General features: G+C 41.5%; 2 protein-coding genes across 2 annotated transcripts; both read left to right on the top strand.

Moving 5' to 3' along the window:
• Positions 1-770: 770 nt before the first annotated feature.
• Positions 771-13,418, top strand: prss16 (serine protease 16). Its single transcript, XM_041047251.1, has 9 exons — positions 771-1,006; positions 1,657-1,838; positions 2,564-2,796; positions 3,807-3,942; positions 6,484-6,598; positions 9,794-9,995; positions 11,013-11,103; positions 11,273-11,475; positions 12,901-13,418. Exons 1-9 carry the CDS (start codon positions 800-802, stop codon positions 13,008-13,010), a joined length of 1,479 nt encoding a protein of 492 aa, XP_040903185.1. The 5' UTR covers positions 771-799; the 3' UTR covers positions 13,011-13,418.
• Positions 13,419-15,336: 1,918 nt separating this feature from the next.
• serpine2 (serpin peptidase inhibitor, clade E (nexin, plasminogen activator inhibitor type 1), member 2) lies at positions 15,337-22,701 on the top strand. The gene is made up of 9 exons (XM_041047034.1): positions 15,337-15,582; positions 16,778-17,056; positions 17,194-17,421; positions 17,776-17,973; positions 20,330-20,528; positions 20,664-20,761; positions 21,373-21,459; positions 21,646-21,729; positions 22,120-22,701. Exons 2-9 carry the CDS (start codon positions 16,795-16,797, stop codon positions 22,155-22,157), a joined length of 1,194 nt encoding a protein of 397 aa, XP_040902968.1. The 5' UTR covers positions 15,337-15,582; positions 16,778-16,794; the 3' UTR covers positions 22,158-22,701.
• The last annotated feature ends 662 nt before the right edge of the window (positions 22,702-23,363 follow it).

The raw sequence follows: 23,363 nt of genomic DNA, 5'->3' as shown, positions 1-23,363 counted from the left end.
GTCCTGCTCTTCAGCATTTCCACATTTTGACTTTGAACATTTTAAGGCGGTCGATGGTTTTTGATCACCTCAGAGCTCTGCTGCTCAGCCCACATGCTTCTGGATTCACATCTTCCTCCGTACAGATTCCCTCCTAACACCAAACTCCTGTACTCAGGTACACAGTCAGCTGGATCCAGTTTTTGGGTGACAGCTTCACACTGTTGCATCACAGGTGAACCCATCACTCCTATCCATGTAACCCCATCCAGAGTATATTTGCACTGGCTATTGTTAATAGATGAGCAGCCGGGCAGGCAGGGGGCAGTGAGGGACAATCCTGAGACACCTTTCCTTCTTTAGCTTTCCTTTCCTTCTGAGCAAGTTTCAACCAAACTCTGTGCTGGAAATCAGATGAATGCACAGTCAGTTATAGGCTTAAAATATGTTTTAAATATGTTCTGCGCTGAGAGGAGACTGTCATTTCTGGTTTGCTTTGACATTGGCTTCAGACTCAACATCTGCAGTTGCAACATCAAGTTTACTCAAAATCTTCACCAAACACACTATAAATGATTAAATGATCTTTAGCATTTTCAGTAAACACGTGCTTATAATAAGAATACACACTATTTTTGCTTTACTTTAAGGTTATTTGCGTGAAGTTATTTATGAAAGTGGAAATTCACGTAAGGGTATCTGAAGCAGGAAACTCATATCTCCGACGCTTTGCGAGTCTTTTAAGGTAACGTCAGAACTTGTCATATGATCACATGAAACCAAGTCACATGCGCTTCACAGTTTCCCTGTTTATATCAACATGGCTTTTGAAACGTGTGGGTCACCTGTGTGCAGAGTAACCTTATTTTTCCTGTTTTCTCTGCTGGCTGCTGGAGAGGGACAGTATAAGGGTTTCGGGAGGTTTAATCAAGTGCAGGATACCGAGCAGAGAGCTGAGTTTGAGGAGCAATGGTTCACTCAGAAACTGGACCACTTCAATGGTGCAGATAGCAGAGAGTGGAAGCAGGTAAGTCTGTTTCTGTGTCATGTGTATCCTCTCAAGGGTGGAAATTTATTTAGAAAAAAAATTAACAGTGAGGGTTCCAGGTTCGAACCCCGGTCTGGGCTCTTCCGTGTGGAGTTTGCATGTTCTCCCTGTGCCTGCGTGGGTTCTCTCCGGGTACTCCGGCTTCCTCCCACAATCCCAAAAACTTGCATGGGTTAGGTTCATTGGTTACTCTGAATTGCCCGTAGGTGTGAGTGTGTGCGTGTGTGGTTGTCTGTCTTTGTGTGTGTGTGTGTCGGCTCTGCGATTGACTGGCGATGGGGTGTACCCCGCCTCTCGCTCATAGTCAGCTGGGATAGGCTGCAGCTCCCCCGCGACCCTGACGGATCAAGCGGTAAAAAAATGAATGAAAAATTAACAGTGTGATCAGATTTAGCTAGTGCTTGGTGTAGTGTAAAATAAAGAGGGGATGCAGTCAGTGGAAGATGCCATCAAGGACATCTGAGTGTGTCTTTGTCTGTCCGTGCACACCTACCTGACTTTATATTGAGAACTGTACCTTCTAGGCTCATCATAGAGATTACAGGCATACGGATGCACACCTGAATAACACCTCTCTGTCTCTATTTTATTTATTTATTTATTTATTTATTTATTTATTTTTGCCTCAGAGGTACTTTGTAAATGAAGCCTTCTACAGGCCAGGTGGTCCAGTGTTTCTGATGATAGGTGGAGAGGGCCCAGCCAATCCAGCATGGATGCAGTACGGAACCTGGCTCACCTACGCTGAGAAACTGGGAGCACTCTGCTTGATGCTGGAACATCGCTTCTATGGAAAGAGTCACCCAACAGTGTACGTTTCACCTTTCTAGTGCTCTTGTTTAAGTGTGTTTTCCTAGCATGTTTAAAGCAGTTTATGCAGTCTCTAGAGCTTTTTATTCCTTTGGTGCTTTTTGGCAGATGCTAACTCCAGGATCCCTTTAATTCTGGCTCATGTGGGATTAGCTCAAGATAAAATAAGCCAAATACAGAAATGCAACAACCAAAGAAAACAAGCTACATGTGTGAAAGCTAAAACTTGCCTTCACAAGTTTTTTTTAAAAAATGGACAATGTTAATGAATCGTGGATATGAATTCTGCCCCTGCAGTACTGTCAAAGAGGTGCAGGTCTTAACTTTTGACTCCGTTGTGTCATGTTGTTTACTATACAATGAACAAAGAGTTTCCCATTGGGGACTGGGCAAGTATGACTTTACAGAACGACAGAGGGCAGCCATTACCATCACCCTCACCATGTTTTTGCATTTTACATTACATTCAACAGTTTTAAAGCTTTTAATAGCTCTGGTTGAACAATGCACTGGGAGCAACAAAAGGACAAAAATGCATCAGGCCCAGTGATTTCTGTGCCTGGTCAGTACAGAAGCTGATGCTGGTGAAGCTGTTGTACCACTAGATGGCAGCTCTGAATTCAGATAAGGACAGTCCTGCCCATGGCTCATGTGCTGCTGTATAGACTGTATGATGGATGCACAGTAAATGTTCACTAACTGCCTTTCTGTCTTCTCTACATCCAGTGACCTCAGCACAGACAACCTGCGTTTCCTCAGCAGTCGTCAGGCTTTAGCTGACCTGGCTCACTTCCGCACCATCATCGCCGAAAGCCGAGGGCTGACCAACAGGAAGTGGGTGGCGTTCGGAGGATCGTACCCAGGTTCTCTCGCTGCTTGGTTCAGGCTGAAGTACCCTCACCTGGTCCATGCCTCTGTGGCTGCAAGTGCACCTGTTCATGCCACTGTCAACTTCCCAGGTATGAAGAGATGTTGCAAAACATGATAACATACACACACAGGCCTTTATTTTCACCTCATAAAGTATAATCCTGATTCATGCCAAACTCTTTTTATAAAACAGAAAATTTAAGTAAGATTTGCTGTCAGGAAATAAGCACCATGTTAAATATTAATTGAAATTGTTAGATTGCGTGTTTCACTATTAAATTCAGCTTTACACAATGCACCAAACTTATTCGAAGAAAACTTCCTCTTTCGATTTGATGTTGCCTGGAGTCTTCGCAACGAGCTCAAGAATCTTTGTTGAACATGTCAAGCCTTAAATTGAGCTATACAAAAATATTTCCTGTTCTGTTCAGTGTCTTGGAAGTAAGAGCCACAGACAGATCAAAGATGAGGAAGGGTTTATTCTCTATCTGTGTCTGTGTTGTGTTTGGCTGAGCCCATTGTTTTCCTCCGGAAGGCTCCAGGCTGGAATCAAGGTCAGAGTAGCTTTGAATGCGGAGCTGTGCTGTTCCTCCCGCGCACTCATACTATCTTCAAGACACTGTCATACACTTTCAGGCCACATTCTCTTAAGACTTTAGGAAAATTTCTGAGACAAATTACATGGAGAACAGTGTACATGGTGCACTGACGTCAGGTGTACTTTTCCTCTTTGTCCCAAAGTTATTATTTCCTGAAGCAACACTGCAGTTAGTCCACATTATTACCAGCAAGAGACTGGCTTTTATTCCAGGTGGACATATTCCAAGATTTTGTAATGTGGAGTTTCTTCTCTGAGAGCCTGCTTTTAGAGTTTCATGAACTGTGAAATCTGCTCATCATTTCACTTTCAGCCTCCCTGAAACCTTTTTAAATAAATACTTTCACAAGCACTTGAATGGAACGTGATGAACTGGTGCTTTTGCGGCACCTCAAAATAGTCTTGTATGTTTAACTGGGGTTTTTGTGTACCATTGTGGTCTTTTTATAGCAGCCCAGGTTTTAAGTGTCCACTCCTCCCTCTGTCTTTATGTTTTGCCAGAGTACTTGGAGGTTGTGCGGCGTTCGCTGGCCTCAGAGAATACAGAGTGCCCCCTACTGGTGAAAAAGGCTTCAGATACTCTTCTGGAGCGGCTGAAGGATCCTAAGACCTATGACAACATCACTAAAGACTTCAAGTACTGTACATTCACTCCTGTCCTGTTATTCACTGCAAAATTGAACCTGACCAAGGCTAGACAGGATGCATTCATTCAGTGTTTGATGAAATTTCTTGTCCTTTTAATTGTTAGTGTGAATTACATAAGTGATTATATAAAGCAACTTAACAGTTTTTACGAGACCCAACAGTGCCTGAGATAATTTCCCAGTAAAATAGTTAAAACCCCACTCACTTAACTGCACAGGTGTTTTCACTTTTCCTGATCAGAGTTCCTCTCAGGACTGTGTGGGCGTGTACATATGCTGCTTGTTTGGCATTTCCCTCACTCTCTTGTTAGCTTTGTTGTGGTTCTTAGCGCAAGACAAATTAGACCTTATTCTCTTTAGTTGATGACATTTGGAGACCGTGGGAAACTCCCAGCGTGGCTCGATCGGCCTTCAAACCGAGCAGAGGTCTTCTCAGACAGAATACTGGAAACACCTGTGTATAGGCTCATGAGAGCAGATACAGACCTTTTTCCTCCAAAAACGTTTTGACTTGTCAAAGCAGGAGAAGCACAGATTTAGTTAATTAACATTAAGAACGACTCAGTTAGATGGAAGTATACTACCATGCATGCGTCATAATACCAGAGCCAGATGGTGGACTATGTGTTGATACCTGGAGCTTTGTGAGAGGTTCAAAGAGCAGGGAGGGTTGTCTTGGTTCCTGGTTTGATTCAGGTCCTGTTACAGCTTCAGGAGAGTCCCTCAGACATTCTTCGGACTGAGCCTGGGGCTCAGTTCAAAACAAGTATGTACAAATAGTCTAAATAAAAGTAGAAATAAAAATAAAAGAATAGAATAAAATAGAATAGAATACAAAGGTGCAGCAGTAGAAGAAAATAGTGCAAAAAAGAAAAATCTTCATTGCATTTCACAAACATGTATTTATGGTAGTGATCACTACTACTCCCAAACGTTTTAGCTCACAGTTTCAGTGTCACATGATCTCAATACCATTTCATAGGCTTTCACACTATGACAAGAGTAAAAATATGGCTTAATAAACATCATTACTAGGTTTGCTGAAAACTGTTTGCATTAAAGTCTATGGATTACCCAGAGTAACCAGAACATTATTTGTGGAGTGGGTGGAGCCCAAACCTGAGCTAAAAGGAAAGTGAATATTGAATTTACATTCTTCAAGTGGCCAGAATCATGACCGCAAATGAAGGCTCATGTTGCTCCATGTGTGCTGTTAACTGCTAACATGCTAGCCGTAACAGTTTTGTAATGAAAAAACCTGTCAGGGTATTGTTTGACAACTTGTTGTGAAGGCTTTCTGCCTACTGGTTCAAAAAAAATGTAATTTATGCAGCTTTAATACTGTAGTTTTAAATAGAATGAAACCTCCTTTAGCTCTTTCTCCTGACTTTGGTGAAGTAACCCTTTAAAAAGTATGCTGGGCTCTGCCATTTATTTTTTGGACATTTTCTCATTCCTTTGTTAGATTATTTTCTTTTTCAGTGCCTTTCATTGTTTGCTGTCTCTGGTGTTATTTTGTGTGTGTGTGTGTTTTAGGTTGTTATAGTGAGTTGAAGGTCAGTCAGCATGATGAATAAGCAGGCTTAAATTGCTTTTATAATGGTGCGGTTAGTCTCACAGAACTAATAGTGTCATGGAGACACACTAAACCTTTGTCTTTGGGTCCTGCACTGGCGTGGCCACTTTGGACATCTTTTATTTTAGGTTTTTGCAGATCATGTAGGCCGTGGATGCAGACATGTCCTCATGCAGGCACAAACACACAAAGGTCACCAAGGTGGTTTGGAGGCTTGTCCAGCTTCCAAACCACAATGCCTCAGCGAATACAGGACTTGCGTCATGATTTCACCATGAAGGAAATATCATTCTCTGCGCACACACTCACATGCACACACAAGCGAGTTGTTTCTCAAATCAGCATATCACATAATCAGCATGTTTCCTAAATTTACCAGTGTAAAGGTCTGACAGACACTAGAGGAAACTGTAATTTTACCGCCTCAGACTTTTTCACAGACATGCATGTACGTATGTCTTTAGTCTGTACACACCCACACACACCTGCAAAGTATAACAAACACTGTCATTTCCACTTTGACTCTCCACCTTATTACTGTCAACTTGACAGATGGAGCTAATCAGCATGCGTGTACTAACTTTGAATGAACCACTGTTCCACCAAGAGGTATTATCTATTCACATCCTGACATCTTGAGGAAAAAGAAGTTTTTTTCACAAATTGGAACTTTTTTGGAGAGAACATAGTTGGATTTGTTTTGGATCACAGATTGCTTCACCGCTCGTCCATGGCGGTCACTGCTCTAAAAAATAATGTAGCTGGATTTTTTTTTAGATGGTAATCATAGATAGAAACAACTTCTGAACACTTGCCGGTGGCAAGTTGTATACTTTCAGGTAAAATGGCCTGAGCTTTTGGCCTGCAGAGAGCACAAGAAAAGATGCACTGTACACTTGCCAAAACATGCTCGGCTCTAACTTTCCTCCTATTTTCTTCCTCTCTCCCGCTCCAGCTTGTGTTCCAAACTGCAGATCCAGACAGAAATGGACTCTGCCTATTTCCTGGAAACGTTGGCTGGCAACTTTATGGATGTGGTCCAATACAATGAAGACAACAGGGGGTTTGAGGTGAGAGACTCACACTCCAAACAGCATCAGGAAAACATAATAAAAATTGGATTTCTGGAGCCTTAACCATTTTGGATTAGCACAAACAATAGCTGCTATTTTTTGCCAAAGTCATGGTCTTTAAATGTGCTTGTTTTAGAGATATAGGAATTAGAAATGATTCATACGTGTGGACTTGAGACAGAATAAAGGGAGTTTGTGGAGAGGCTTTGTAGGTCTTGAGTTGACCTAGTATCCAGTCTTGGTTGAGTGGATGGCAGCAATGAGGTGTTGGGGGATATAGAGAGCCCGAGCAGTATACTGAAACATAATAAACCCTGCATTGTTTAACAGTGAGAGGCCCAGAGATACTGCCTTGTAAGATGGTCTCCGGGGTTGGTCCTGGGGCTGCTTGCTTGCTTGCTTACTTTGTCTACATACATTATAGGTGGCTTGTGACTCCGCATAGAAGGGAGCAGCAGAGTAAGATAACACTGGAAGGTGGAAAGTAGATTTTGACTTTTAGGTTTTTAAAGAATGATGCCAATCTAGTTTGATTAATGTTCATAACAAACCCATGGTCATTACAAAAGTACCAATTACAATAATAATGTGAATAAGGGTTAGGGTTAGGGTTAGTGAAAATGTTGCATGATAATTAATGTAGCGTAATAGTTTCCCCATAGACAGGCACTGTGACGATTATTTCTACTGTAGATAAACCTGCATTACACAGTAGGACAATCAAATGTATCTGTTGCAACTGAGCAGTATAAGGAGGTCCTGAATAAGACTGGGTGATGCAAAATTACTTTGTCATGTTCACAAGAGTGTAGTGGGGGCAGTCAGAAAAGTGTCGGATGGTTTTCGTTCTGTCGTGTGCTCAGTTGTAGGTTAAGTGTAGATTTGTGACGTGTCTGTGTTCTATGCAGCCGTTCCTTTAATCCAAGACAATTTTCTCTTTCAGAAAAATAAAGCACAGCGACCTTGAATCTTGAAAACTGAGTTTCACATTTTGCATCGTAAAAAATCCCATAATCCCACAGAAAATCCCATAATACAGACAATAAATTGTGGAAAATATTACAGCTTTTTCAGAAGACGTTCCCATTGTCATTGTGGTGAGATGTAGTACACACAGCATTTCTTTCCTCTTTCTTTTCTTATTATCTCTTAGTTTACATCTGTCCCCTTTCCTTTTCCCTCTTGCTGCTCTTTTTTACTAGTTACCACTCTTTTCCCCACCCCCCCACCCCTTTTTTTCTTATCCTATCCCCTCTCTGTCCCCCTGGTGCCTTGAGGAGACGTGAGTCCGGTTACCAATAAGCTGATGTGAAAAAGTAACAAAAGAGTCTTTGGTCTCTCTGGTTTCCTGTCGCCCCAAGCTAAAGAGACGCTTATTAAAGAACTGAGAAGGACGGTGGGCCACAGAGTCCACAGCACTAGGGGACAAACACAGCCAACAGCTGCCTCTCTGACAGAAAGGCCTGGGTATAGAGCAAACTACTAGGTTTTATGAACCATTGAGGAATTTGGGTAAGAACTAGGAGTGAGGTGTAACTCAATCAGAAGAGTCTGTGAAGCAGTGGCTTCACAGTTGAGGGGTTATCAATGGGGTGCTTTATAAAATATGTAAGGACATCATGTAACATTACAACTTGAAGAAAAAGTCCAACAGTTCTTGTTTTTACACAGAAGATGCAGATGGGGTTGAAGTCACGAGTCATTTATAGTTAACAAGGCTTTTGATTTGCACGAAAGAACAGTAACCGCTGCCAAGTGTTTACTCCTCCAGCCATCACTCCAGTAACACAAACACTCACTGAGCACTTTATTAAGAACACCTGTACACCTGCTTATTCATGCAGTTATCCAGTCAGCCAGTCATGTGGCAGCAGTGAAATGGAAATGTCACAGTCTGTCTGAGTGTGTTCATCCATTTATGGCCACAGTTCAACATCCTCTGATGGCCACTTCCAGCAGGATAACGCTCCATGTCACAAAGGGTACAACCAGAGCATTGGACTGAGTAGCCATAGTTTATTACTGAAGAGCAGTGTGGGTAGGTACAGAGGGAGGTGATAACTACAGTTTATCAATCAGTTAAATAATTAGCATTTAATTCACAGTTTTGATTTATGTAGATCTTGAGAACTCTGTATGGTTCAACAGTTGAACACAAGCTTGTACTGTACTATAAACACTCTATGATCCATTGCATCCGAGCAGATGGACTTTGTTACTTTCCACCACTGCAGAGCTGCTACCATGGCTGCAGAGTCTCCTACTTGTTCTTCAGCACACACAATGAATAAAGAAAGCAGTGAAGGAAGCAGTGGGACCAGCATTTATAGGTCTAGCTTTAGTAAATTAGGCCAATACAAAGGAGAATGGACCTAAGTACATGTACTTATGAAAATAATTTGCAACTACATTACAGTAGCATAAAGAGAAAATCATGGAATTATCATAAACATAATGTTTCATAAAAAAATCTGAATACATCAGCAATCAACAATCTCAATAGATCTCTGTCCATTCACTGAACTGACTGAGAGGATACATTTCCTCCCAAATTGCCTGGAATCAGTTCATCTTGACGTCATCGTCGTTCTGTCTGCACGATATGGAAATAAACAAAAATGGGTACATCAGCACTAAAATAGAGAAACCCAGCACACATGCAGAATGTACAGATGCTCGAGTGACAGCATTACAGTTACTTACCGAATATACAGTATATAAAAAAAAAAAAACAGTTGACAGAACAGTTTATCTCCAAGGTCCATTTAATAACTGTTTTGGACTGTTTGTTCATTCCAAAGCTCTGGAACAACCACTAACAACAACTAAATCAATCTTGAGATGAGGTTGTTTTTTCAGCTGCTGTTTCCAAACTCAAAAGAAAAAAATCTTTTGTGGTGTCTAGCCATGGGGATATTTTGTTTTCGCGTTTTAATATAATGGCTTCTCAAACATCATGTGATTTGTGAGACCTTGTGAGACAAGGGGTGGTAGTCAATGCAACCTAGCAACCCAATTTTCAAACCTCAGGCACTGCATGGGGTGATCACTCCAGTGATTAAGTCATTTTCATTTTATCATATTACTTCTTTATTCCTTTTTTGTATCTTGGATAAGTCTCCTTCAATCTGATATAGGGAGAAGCTAATACAAAAAGTTAAGTCTTGGATTGTTGTTGTTCTGTCAATGTAGGGAGTGACCGGCACTAACATCACCATCAAGGTGCTGTGTGGTGTGATGGGTGACAGCTCGCTGGGGGAGCCATATGCACGCTATGCTGCTGCGGCCCGCCTCATGATGGACACCTTCTCTGTGAAGTGCCTGGACGCCAGCTTCAGTACCTACCTCAGAGACATGACTAACACATCCTGGGAGGGGCCGGCTGCAGGGGGAGGTGGGTATGAGCACATCGTGGACGGTGGCTTTTTGTTTGTGTAAATAAGGTTATTTTTGTTGGTTCTATTTAAAACCTCAGTGTAACTCCACGACTGCTGGAAAACAGCTATTTTTATGTACCTTGAATTTTTTTGGTTCAATTCGTTGACAGACAGACAGAGGATAAATGGCCTAGACATTGTGATGTCTCACAGAAATTTTCCACTGTCACCCAGGAGCAATCACCTCCAGTAGAAATCAGTAAAAAAAAGCACCTCGGAAGACCAGAATAAAACACAGCCACAAGACCGGTTATGTGTTGAGCAACGGATGTGGCCATTGTCATCATGTAATTTCACGTATTACGGTGAAATTGTTGCTCAAGAAAAAGCTCAAAGAAAAGTAGGCGAGTCTGGTACTGGGAAACAAATTGCACCAAAAATATGTAATGACATCACTTTATACCCAAACAAAATGTCTGGAATGATGTGAACATCCTAAAATAATGTTTTCTTCTTCCTGGGGTAAAGTTAAATTAAGACCATGAGGACTGAAGCTGTTTTTTTCCCAGCTCTGGTTAAAAATCCAAGGGTATGGGTATGCAGTGTTTTACTGTGTTGTCTTATTGGAGCACTCAGTACTGACTAACAACTTTTCATGTGTAACCAAAAATGGGCTCTCTGCACTCCTTGCTGTATCCTTGCCCTGGGCTGTGGTTCCTTTTTCCAGCTTTGGTTTCATGAGTGGGAGGACTGGAGTGGGATCACTGGAACAGGAAGTGGTCTTTTAAAAAGTCATTGGGATGCGTCTGCATAACGCCCCCCCCCCCCCCCCCCATTGTTTTGTGGGTTTCAGTTAAACTCTCTGCTCTCTTTACTGGGGCTGAAAACTGAAAGTGAATACTTTTGGGAGAGAAAGCCATTTTAAAGTAATTGCTAGTGTTACCTCTCCTGAGTTGTAATTGGTTTGATTTCTGTGAACCAAATGAACATGCTGCCCATGGATAAACAGTGTGTGTGTGTGTGTGTGTTGTCAGGGAGACAGTGGGTCTACCAGACCTGCACTGAATTTGGATTCTACCAGAGCACTGATTCACCCAATCAGCCCTTCACTGGCTTCCCTCTTGAGTGAGTACACTAAACTTTGCCTCTCTGCCCAATAAACTATTATTGATGCTTTTACCCCTGCACCTGCCCCCCCCTCTCCTGCTATTACACATCAAACACTGGCCATTTTTCATCTTTGCATCCAGTTTCATTACATCGTTACATTGTTGATCTGTGTTTTCTCATCTAGGTATCAAGTGAAACAGTGTGCAGACTTCTACAATGTCAGTGCTGAGCAGGTGGCGGAGGCCGTGGCCCAGACCAATGAGTATTACGGCGGCTATGACATTCGCTCCAGCAGAATAGTTTTCCCCAACGGGTCCATCGACCCCTGGCACGCCTTGGGAATCACACAGGACATCACACCTAACCTGCCTGCTGTTTTCATCAAAGGTGAGAAAAGAAAAAAATATGCCTAATATGTGATTCCACTCCAGTAGAAGCTCTCTGACTCTGTGTTTGGAGTTAAGGTGTTTCATGCTGTCACCATAAGTGTATGGTACACAGTCATTCACACCTTCACTGCTCCCTTTATAAAATACAGTTGATTTCTCTGTAGTAAATGTAACAAATGCAGGAAAATGCAGAGCAGGTCCAGTTGATTCAGATTTTGTATCAAGATGGCAAGATGAAAAGATCTGAGAGACTTTAAAAGAATGTTCATTGTTAAGGCACTGATGGCAGGAGCTTCATTCACAAAGACGGAATGATAAAGCTAGTGTTTCAGTAGGAGCAGTGACTAAAGTGTCTGTACATCTGTATTTAGTTCTCTGGGAAAGACATCAGTAAACAGGGTCGGACACTGTTGTTGACAGAACACATTTAATGACCATGATTTTCGTGCATTAAGTAAGTGTAAGTAAAAACTGAAGAGCAGCTCTTCATCAGGTGACCGAGAAAGTCAGTGCAAGACGTTAACAGACTGTGTCAGCAAGAACAGTCTGTTGACAATCACATAGAGAGGGATATTATAACAGGGCTGCAGTGCATCAACCCCTCATTACAAAGATGAAAGCACATCTGAGAGTTCACTGGTGCAAAACCTAGAGGCACTGGTTCACACAGATGTGGACCAGTGATATGTTCAGATGAGTCAGCCTTCACCATGTGTGGCGCACACCAAGAGAACGGTACAGGCCTGAATGTTTGAGCCCTATAGAGAGGAGATCCTGTGGCTCTGTTATGCTGTGGGGGGCATTTTGCTGACATGGTTTGGGTCCACTTGTCCTCTCAGGGGGGGAAGGGTCACTGCAAATTGTTCTGAATCTTCACCTTTGTTCTATGATGAAACATGTCTATCCTGATGGGAGTGGTCTCTTCCAGGATGATAATTCCCTTATCCCATAGTGCACAGGAGGTCACTGAATAGTTTGAAGTATGAAGATGATATGAATTATATGGTATGGTATATTATTATATATATATTGTATATTTTATGGTTTCTGTGGGAGATTTTGGACCGAAAATGTCCTGTTGGTCACTGTTATGATGCAACAAATGTGCGAATGTGGTTCCTCTAAGGTGAAATTGTACATGATGGGTAGATGTCTGCATTGACCAGTTCATCATTAAGCCTGTTCATTAACAGCTTTTTGAATTAGTCTATATCCAGGTTGAAGATCTGTTGCTGGTTAATTGAAGGCTTAATTTCTTTTGTGTTTGCTTTACCTTACAAACACCAAGCAACTCTTTCAAAGTAGAACAATAGGTTGCGTGTTCAGCTCTAATTTTATGAGGTGGATAATTGTTCTTGTAACTTGTTTTACCACTTTTCCCTGCCGTATCCATTATACATCCATTTCTCTCTCTCTGATCCAGGAACAGCCCACTGTGCCAACATGTACCCTGCCAGGAGTGAGGATCTCCCCCAGCTGGCTCTGGCCCGTGACCACATCTTCTTACTCCTCCAGCAGTGGTTGAAGCAATGACTGACAGCTAAATTAGCCAATCAGTGGCTTTGCAAAGCAAACTAATTATTCTTTTGTCCACATTGTTGACATTGGAATGAGACTGCTAATTATACTGCCACATTTATGACTGCTTGAGAAGGCACTTTAAACAAGCTGTAGTAGGTACAAAGTTCAGGGATTTTTAATGAGTGAGACAATTTTGAGCAGATGAATAAAGTTTTTTTTTTGTAATGACTGTATTTTCAGTTTCATTCCAAGTTAACATTGCAAAGGTGGACATGATGTGTAATTAGAACCAGTAAACTGGCTGGTTTCCAGGGCAGGGTATACATATACTGTACATTAAACTAGGAAAAAACAAAGAAAAAACACATGCAAGTATGTGAAACTGAAATTTTCCCAGTATAACATTTGCCTTTGAATTCAGAACAAAATGTCACTGCCTCCTGTTTCATGCTATTAACCCTATCAGCATACACGACACTTTGTGTGGCCAAACTCTTTCAAAGGTTATGAGGAGTGACAGAAAAGTTTGGGGCCTAAGGTAGAAAGAGTCCATTTTAGAAAACCTTGCACATTTATTTTTTTAATCATTTATTTGTCATGGAGCATACAGATCCCTTCTTTGTAGAAATTGGCTTCTTGGGCCTCCAGACTGTGGTCCACAACAGCAATGAAAAAATGATCACTGTCAAAATGGAGACCACTGAGTTCCTTCTTTATTGTCAGGAAAAGGTAGTAGAATGAGGTGTCAAATCAGGCCAAGGACCTCCTTGGGTTGATAAGCCCTCGCGACCGAGATAGCGGATGACTGCACGAAGGCCGAAAATTGCGAGTACTGATTCGCAATTTTCAATTACCCGAAATCTAGTCTTGTATAATCACTCTCAGCAGAACAGAACAACTCCTCTCTTTCTACCTTAGGCCATGAATTTAGCAATCACCCCTTGTTGCAGTAGGTTCATCAACATCATGACTGTACAAATGATCCTTTCTCTGTGGTATTATATGGTTTAAACAGACAGCAGTGAAGCAAAAACAAAACTTTTCAAAAGAGAATTTGTCAGAAATGGCTTTAGTTTATGTGTTTGCATGAGATAAACATGTACACATCAAGTCTTTTTCAGTACAACTTTAGTCTTGTTTGGGAATAGAAGTGTAATTGAAATGTTGTCTTGGCTGCTCAGCCCGAGCGTGATGATGTCTCCAGTGGGACCCCTTTGCCACATCAGTAACTTTTGAAAGTTGTGTAATTTGGACTACATTCTGCAATGTTCTCTCATCTTTTGTCATGAGGAAAATAGTTTTAAGCAGAATCTGCATTAGAAAAATAAGTGGTGTTGCGTGGAATGATTAGAGCACACACAGCTGTGTGTTCTGTCACTGCCGCCTAAAAACCCAAAACACACACACACACAATGACCCTCCCTACTTTGCTAAACAGTGTTTATTTTCCCATTTCTGCATCCCAGCTGGACATGCAACACCCCCACCCAAGCATAAAACACACATTCACAAAGACCATTAGACCAAAATCTGACCTGAGTCCTGCCCTACTATGGGCGTGCCATGCTGTGGCAAAGCCGCCACCTGGGTGTTCTGTCAGAGGCTGTGTAAAACCAATCTATTAAATCAGAGGCTCAGCCCATGGAATACATGTGAAATATGTATTATTACAACAGTCCACAATCCAGTCTTTATTGAGGAAAACATTTTTGATGGATTTAGCCATAATTAGCCCATAGACTCTCATTTAATCCTCTGTAATTCACACTCTCCAGCACCTACTCATAATCCCCTCTTTGGCAGCAGCAGGGATGTTATTGAGCCTCAGCTTCTTTTCTGGTGTGCGTTTGTGTGTCTCCACCCAACTGTATCACCTCACCTGATAGAGGAGCCTCAGGTGGCCCTCTGAGAATGTGAGTCTGTTGTGGGGAAGCAAAACAACTAAACTTCACTGAATATGAGCAAACATAACTAAGATGACAGTGTTATTTCATACATTTCCTTTGATTGCGTCTTCCTGTTGCACACAACTTAGAGGTTCTTGGTTCAGTCAAGGTAGCCAGAGTGGGTCAAAATATTACCGGAAGTAGCTGCATGGACTTCATGAACTTTTGTTCATTTGTTTTTTTGTTTTTTTTTTTTTGCTTAGAAAAATATCTGCGATGGCTCGGTTACAGGACTCTGTCCGAAAATTATGCGAAATTATCAGCTTTGTATTATGAGGGCTGGGAAACTGTATTCCAGTAATGGACAGGAAGAATATGCTTATTTAGGGGATTTTATTTTGAAAGTCCACCGGAAAGTCTCGTCCTGTGAATGTGTTGGGGACACTAACGGAGACACTCTGCTCCTGCTCGCCTCGGTTAGAAGGCGGAGTTGAGTCCATTAAAGTCCACAGAGAAACAGCGGTGGAGTCAGTAGTAGCTCTGACTTTCACTGGAATAAAGCGTGTAAAGTGGGTTTTGTTTTCACTGACATTGCAGACGAGCCTTGGTTTCAGTTGTTTGGTCGACAGTGGACACTGGACTGATAAAGTTATAGTTTCACCTGCGGGATAAGTCGGACTAACGTCACATCCTGATCGGTAAGGACCGTCGTTTTTTTTTAACCTTAATTGTTACAACAAATGTCGACAGGTTCATACATTAAATCTAGTTTAACAACATTTAGCACCACCTTGTAGTCTGCATTCAACCAAACACATTCACATTTATACGGCTGCTTGTATTTCTGTCAGGTGGATTTTGTTTGATACCTTCATTTAGCTCTAAATAATTAATGTTAACTTACCACAGAAAAAAAAAAACTAAATATTTTTGTGAAGTTTAGGTTTTGTTAACGTGAATTGTGAGACAGTATAGCTCCAGCAGAAAGTGTCGAGCAGCTTTCTCGGACTCCCTGCGTGGACTCTGTTGTAACGGGTAAGAGGAGCACGCTGGTCAGGGGCGGTCGGGCTTGTTGTGTGACTGCTCCGTTCCTGCACATTTCACTGAGGAAAAAGAAAACAATTCTCCTGTTTTACTGCAGCTTTTTTTTTTTTTTTTTTTGGCAACCCTATTCAAGATTCCCAAAGTCTCATGCAGCATATTGTACAAACACATCCACTCTCATATATTTTAAAACACTGCCAATTTTATATATTATGGTGAGGTTTCCTGTAACTTTTCTCGACTCTGCACTGTGTTGGGACGGCTTTAACCAATAAAGTACACTTATGCACAGTTCACACACTTTGGGGGAAAAAAATAGCGTAATTACTAAAAAGTCCAGGTACAATAAAATCTCACATTGCACATAAATGTTCTGTGTCCTCTAAACAAACCAGCAGGCAGTCTGGCTGGCTCTGTGAGCGGGGGTGCAGGCTGAATGAATCATTCTCCTGAAGTGGTCCAAAAGATTTAATTTCGTCTAAAATTAAAGAGGAAGAAGAGAACACTTTCGGTGGGCAGGTTGTGGTTAGGCTAATATTTAGACCATGTGAGTAAGAGTTAGTCAGACCCTGCAGCACTGGATAAAAGGTTTTATGGCCTGAGGACAAGCAAAGGTGCATGTGATAATTGTGGTAAACCATGATGAGTCATCTCTTCTCTTGGAAGCGATTTTAAGGAATGCCACTGTTTGTAGATTGATGTTCTGTAGCTGTTGTGATGAGATGTTGATGACAGTGGAAACCAATACATGGAAATAAATCATGTCTCTCCTGGAGAACAGATCAACAATTGAGACTGCCATGGTTCATTTAAAGTTCCTATGATAGTCTCTGCTGTGTTTCTTACTAGGTGCGGTATAAATCAGAATGAAGCACCTCTCCGTATTTTGCCTGTATGCACTTGTGATCCTGCATGGCCTTGAGGGTGTGCTTCCCCAGACTCCCTCGTATGGTGAACGGGGCTCAGATCTGGGCATACAGGTGTTTCAGCAAGTAGTCCGCTCCAGGCCCCTGGGAAATGTGGTGTGTTCACCCCATGGAGTGGCTTCCATCCTAGGCATGCTGCTCTCCGGGGCCCATGGAGAAACCCGGAAGCAGATCATCAGTGGTCTCCGTTACAAGAAAAATGGTAAGGACTGTTTCTGACCGTAGAAGATAAGACACTAGCTTGATGTAGTCTGTCTCTCAGCGTTAAAATGTGGTAGATTAGCTCTCTGCATTAAGCAATGACTGAGAAATAATTCAAAGTTTATTTGGTCTGCACAGGTCCTTACAAGATGTTAAAGAAGCTGCACAAGTCCTTGACATCTAAGTCCAACCAGGAAGCTGTGCTGATTGCCAATGCCATTTTCAGCCAGGTGGGCTTCCCCATGGAGCAGTCCTTTGTGGACACCAACAAAGCCAACTTCCAAAGTGAGACCAGGAGCTTGGACTTCGGCAACCCTGACAGGGCAGCCAATGAAATCAATGAATGGGTCAACAATAAGACCAAAGGTAGGAGTTATGGATGCACATAGCAGCTGCAAGCACATTCTCAAACAGTCCACAAAAACAAACAATGAAATTTATCACAAAAACCTTCAAAGCCCAGTCAGTTATCTATGTTGAGTATCGATACATAAGTTTGGAGTTTAAACTACCACTGAACTCTTTTGTCCTTTTCACAAACCACAGTATAAATCTCTGGCTTTGTGATGTGGTCACTTTTCTGTTGCGTAGACTGTTGTGTCCTTGAATGATGTTGCGGTGTTACTTCCTCATCTGTACAGAAGAGAATGGGAAAGAGATGGTGGTTTTCATCAAGCCTTGCTGATTGAATGTTTCCCCACATGTTGCGTATTTATCCAGGTCACATCTCCAACTTGATCCAACCAGACATGCTGGACTCGGCTTTCACCCGTCTGGTCACTGTCAACGCAATCTACTTCAAAGGCTTATGGAAGTCTCGCTTCCAGCCGATGAACACCAAGATGAGGCCCTTCACGAGGGGCAGTGGGGATGTAGTTTCTGTCCCAATGATGTCCCAGGTATCTGTCTTCAACATAGGTGAGTGGTGGCCGTCTGACTGAGACTGACCATTGGAAGTTGAGCCATTATTCAGTATTAATGATTTGGCTTTGATATTATTGACTTGTTTACATACAGCCAGTGTTTTAAAGACGCAAGATGTTTTTTACTACAGTTCTCCACCAAATTATATTTTAATATATTTTATATCATTATTAGGAGGTTCTGCTGTAGCTAGTTGTTAGTATTGGGTGGATAAGGTTGTAATTTTTATGAAATAATAAGAGCCAGTCAAGACAAGTCATAGAGAATTACACTTCAGCAATATGATAAATACAAAGTTTGTAAATCCAGAGAAGTTTAATTTCTATAATTGGACTGTCCATTTGTCTCACCATAAATGATCAGGAATCACTCTTATTTTGTAGATAAGCTGGATTTGTGGGTAGATTGGTGAGATATATTCAGTCATGCAGTGTAACAGATTTGTTAGATAATGGATAAGTGGGCTTTCCATATTCCAGTATAGAATGAGTGCTAGAAAGTAACTTACTGTGAAATGTCATTTGACACTGAACTGACCCTGAAATTAAAATTATACCAGTTCCCACATCTAAAGAAAAAACGGCATACGCTGTACTTTCAGTGGCAACAGGATCCAATTTGAATGTCAAATTGCTCTTTCTTGTTTGTTCTCGCTCTCCGTTTTTTCATGTTTTTGAACTCCCTGCCACATTTGAAACTATTTTTAAAGGCAAATCTCAGCTCTTAAGTTACTAAAAACAGAAACAGTTATAAGGAGTGCATGGTAGGAGACAGGAGAACAATTCAACATCTTCCAGGGGTGTGGAACAGCTGCTGCTGGCTAGTTCCCATCTCTGATAGACATGCTGTTCAGCATGGTCCTCAGGAGGACACAAGAAAAGACACAGGCAGATAGTTTGCTTTGGGCGTGGTGGATGATATTACCTTTACACGTATCTTAAATACTGAATGGTAATGTAAAGTTAAAGGTTTCGTGTGGAAATGATTTAATTTAGTTTATTTTTGTGATGGAATCCCAGGCACAGTTTGTGATTCATAGGTCAGCTTGTGTTGAGTTGTAAGGACATGCAGGCTTAGACATGCCACATCCATAGGACATTATTGAGCCCTGTGTGAAATGAAATAATATACAAGTCAGTTGTTTATATTTAGATGTGTTGTCAGAGTTGTGTTAGCATGGTGAGTGCTGTGGGTAGATTAAACTAAGGCCGTGTTCAGCTGCGAGGCACAGATGCTTCTCCGTTATCCTGCAGTGTGCTAACTGTGGTGTGGAGAGTCTGTGGCTTTGATTCTTGTCCCCAAATTACTGTATTTAGGTCATAAAGAGAACAAAAGGTAAAGTTTGTAATGGCCCTTAGTCGCTCGGGTTTGGCTACACTTCTGTTTCATGATGATAATGGGATTTACCTATACTTGGCTTTAATGCTATGATATATTTTAATTAATAATTCATGAAAAACTGTAGTTACAGTTAAATTGATGCTTGTGCTGTGAGACTGGTACTGCTGTGACTTTATCTGCTTTCTTTGGCCAACAGTTAAACTGTACATATGTTAGTCTTATTTTTAAGCCAAGTGCTGAACAAGGTGGAATTGTATTGTTATATAAATGGTCAAAGGGCCAGCATACACAGGAGCACCTCAAGCTTCAAGCCATGTTAATAACACATTTAAATGAAGACAAAAGCTCTCTAACACTTCTTGGGAAGCTCAGTAGATCTAAAAATAGTATCCCTGTGTCAATAAGAAGTCATAATCTGTGATATCTGAAAATCACTGTCCCTTACCAACACAGCATTGTTCCAGACAGTGTTCTGCATTTGATATAATGAACCTCTGCTGTCTGGTAGGTCACTTCTGAGAAAGAAACTGTTTGCACTCAGGAAATGATGTATTTTCCGCTTCTAGTTTATTTAGACTAAATAAAAATATTGAACAGTGATAACAATCCTGGTCAGAGAGGCAAAGAAAATAAAGTCACCCACAGAAACACAGAAAATCCTGGCAAATCGGAGAGTTGGATAGCATTTAAATAAAAAAACATTCTTAGTTCTTTATTAACACACAAATAACATTGCATTCTACAGGGCTTAAGTAAATCAAGTCATGCAAGGAGTAACAGGAATAGAAATACCAAAATTTACAAATACATAACAGGGAAAAAAGTACTAATTTCATTCCATTTTTCTTGCATCGCAAGGAAGTGGAAAAGTGGGTTTCACAGTCTCAAAAACAGAGAAAAGAAGATGAAAAAAAAGATTCTCTTCTATATCAGTGATGATACATGAATCAAATTTCACCCGTGCTGTCACCCAGACCTTTGAAATCATTAGCCTCTCCTCTGCTGCCAGGCTTGGCCTCCACACCCCAGGGACTGAAATATAGGGTGATTGAGCTTCCCTATCGTGGCAACACTGTCAGCATGCTGATTGTTCTGCCTTCTGACGAGGACACACCTCTGTCCCGTGTTGTCCCACACATCAGCACAGCCACAGTGCAGAGCTGGAGCAAAGTGATGCGCATGACTAAAGTCCACCTGGCCCTCCCCAAGTAAGACACACACACGCACACTCGCACTCAACAGCTGCAAATTGACTGAATGTGACAAACCTTAACGTGTGCGTGCGTGCGTGCGTGCGTGTGTGTGTGTGTGGTGTGTGTGTACGTTTGTGTTTATGTCTGTAGGTTCACTGCTGAAGCGGAGGTAGATTTGGAAGCCCCCCTCACAGCGCTGGGAATGACGGACATGTTCAGTGAGGACAAAGCTGACTTCAGTTACCTCAGTGAGTGAAAGCACAGTCAGTCCAAACCCAAAAGTGACGCAATGCTTCAAGCGTCTACGAATATTTACAACAGTTTGAAAAAGGGCAAGGCTTAAAAATATGAAAGGATTGTTGGCTGTTTACTGCTAAGAGCCAGTAAGAAGTACGAATCATGGCTAACTGTTCAGTGTGAAGCCTGAATCACTGCTGTTCTCTCTCTGTCCTTCATCCTCCCCCTGAGCAGTGGAATGAGAGGAGCTCTGAATGAGGTGCTCTAGCGCCATCATGTGGAGGACGGTGTACAGGAGTTTATTCTCTCACACTTTCACTCAATAATTGATCAGACCAGTTAATATAACCTTTTATTTGGACAGAGCTCATTGAAGCTGTATTAGCTCTGTGTTATATGCATGAGAACATTTGTGTCGGTGAAACATGAGTGTGCAGGGTGTGCTTTTAATGATTTCTCAGAAGTAGATAGTAAAGTTTTGTTCGCTGATGCTATTGATTGCAAGGATGTTATTACACTAAAAATGTGGCCATCGTGTTGGCGAGGATCGGATTAATATCAGATTGTTAAGAGATTATTATTCATTGTCTAAATCCAGAGTTAACAGTGAGTGTTTTCTCAGGTTCTGAGCCTTTGCATGTATCCAAGGCTCTCCAGAAAGCCAAAATCGTGGTGAATGAAGACGGAACAAAAGCAGCAGCTGCCACCAGTGAGTATTTGTTCAGAGCTGCCTTGTCTTGGACTCAAATGCTGAGGCACACACTGACCTGTATGCTGAATTGATGAGAATGCTCTTTATAACAGTTGTGCTTATAGTATCGGTACAGTCATAACAATAAGCTACGCTGCTGTAGTTTCTCACCTGTTCTTACAATGTGTTCGCTTTTCCATTTAGCTGCCATTTTGCTGACTCGGTCCTCTCCACCTTGGGTTACAGTGGACAGACCTTTCCTCTTCCTCATCAGACATAACCCAACAGGTACAGGCTCCTGTTTCCATCTGGGTTTACTCACCTTTCAACATATATGTAAAGATATTTATAAAGAGGATTTTACATTTGTTCAGCTATAAGACCATTTTGTAATATATCTAATGAAACAAGGTAACGCAAAGAAAGCCAGACTAATTTGAACTTGTTTCATAATACAAAGAGAGGATTATTAAGATGTAACTCACTTTGTGGCGCAGGTCCCTTCGGCTGAGGAACCCGGTAGTCCCAGTTTTAATGTCTCAAAATGCAAATCATCTATCTTGCATTAAATCCTGTTTGTCTTCTTCATATTCTTGTTGAAATATAGTCTACACTTTATCTCGGAGTTGAAGGAACCGCTGCTTGACAGTGATGAGTTCTCCACGTCTCTGTCCCCAGGTACCGTTCTCTTTATGGGCCAGATCAACGAGCCTTGAGCCCAGCCGTCGCTGGCCGGACCCTGGCAGCATCATAGGCCGGCACAGGAAACGCTTATACACTGCCACGAGTGAACACACACATACACATGGATACACACGCACATACACGCACACTTTGCTGTTGACTTATGTACAATGTGGACATATGATGTTATTTGTTATGAATATTGCTTTTTATGTTGCCCATTGTTAGTAATGCATAACATGCTGTATAAAATGTTTTGCAGACTAAAATTTCCCAGCTGTTTTAATTTTTTGTATACTTTTTTGACTTTATTACATTTTTAAAAGACTTTGAATGTCATTTTTTTTTTTAATTTTCTCAACTCTGGAAAATGATAATTTTATTTTTTGATTTATCATGTCACTTTCAGTTCAGAAGTTCTCCAGCTTTCACTCCTAAGTTACGCCAGTGTACATCCCACCTTGAATGCCTTGCATTCAGCTACTTTAAAATAATTGTTTCCTTCACTGAGGATGTCTTCTGTTATCATACTTGCTCCATATTTGATGAAATAAATACACATATTTATAACATCAATGATTTGCCTTACTTGTATTCTGTAATAATGTTTCTGATAAAGGAATTGTGTCCATGTGATACTCTGTCGTACTGTATTTGCATTTTCAAAGATAAAATTGGAATTTCAGCTCTAAGATGTCGAATTACAGGTATAGAACTGGAAGGAGGTCGCAATTATTATTTTACATTTGGAAATTATGATTCCAGAGCTGTAACATTTTAGAAGTTTACTTTTCCTGTCCGCATCTGTACTGTTTGGTAACTGTACCTGTATGAAAAACCGATCGGGGGATATAGTTTATCCTGAACACTGAGCAGAATATTCTATTATACAATAACCTATGGATACAGTTGACACCTGTCCCCATCCCTGGGACGGCCAGTGATGGGTGAAGCTGCCCACAGTCCTTGATGTCTGCTGAACTGTCAGAACTGGCTGTTTCAGACACTGACTGCTTTAGTTTGTTGTGTCATCTCGGGCACTCTTGTCTTAACCACCTTTTCATCTGTAGTCTTTTTGCTGATGCTGCGCAGAACTTTTGAGGTCCGTAAATGCCTCTGGACGTCTGACCTACTTTCTTTGTGGGTAACACGGCTTCTGGTGAACCTCAATCCGGCCATGTCCCACTTCACTAGTTTCCAGTCTCTGAATTTGTTGGGCGCCTTCCTGCCGTCATTAC

Source organism: Toxotes jaculatrix, chromosome 9 (genome assembly GCF_017976425.1).
Source record: "Toxotes jaculatrix isolate fToxJac2 chromosome 9, fToxJac2.pri, whole genome shotgun sequence".
Lineage (NCBI taxonomy): Eukaryota > Metazoa > Chordata > Actinopteri > Toxotidae > Toxotes > Toxotes jaculatrix.
The sequence above is the reverse complement of the archived record's forward strand: the minus strand, read 5'-3'. Positions and strand labels throughout refer to the sequence as shown.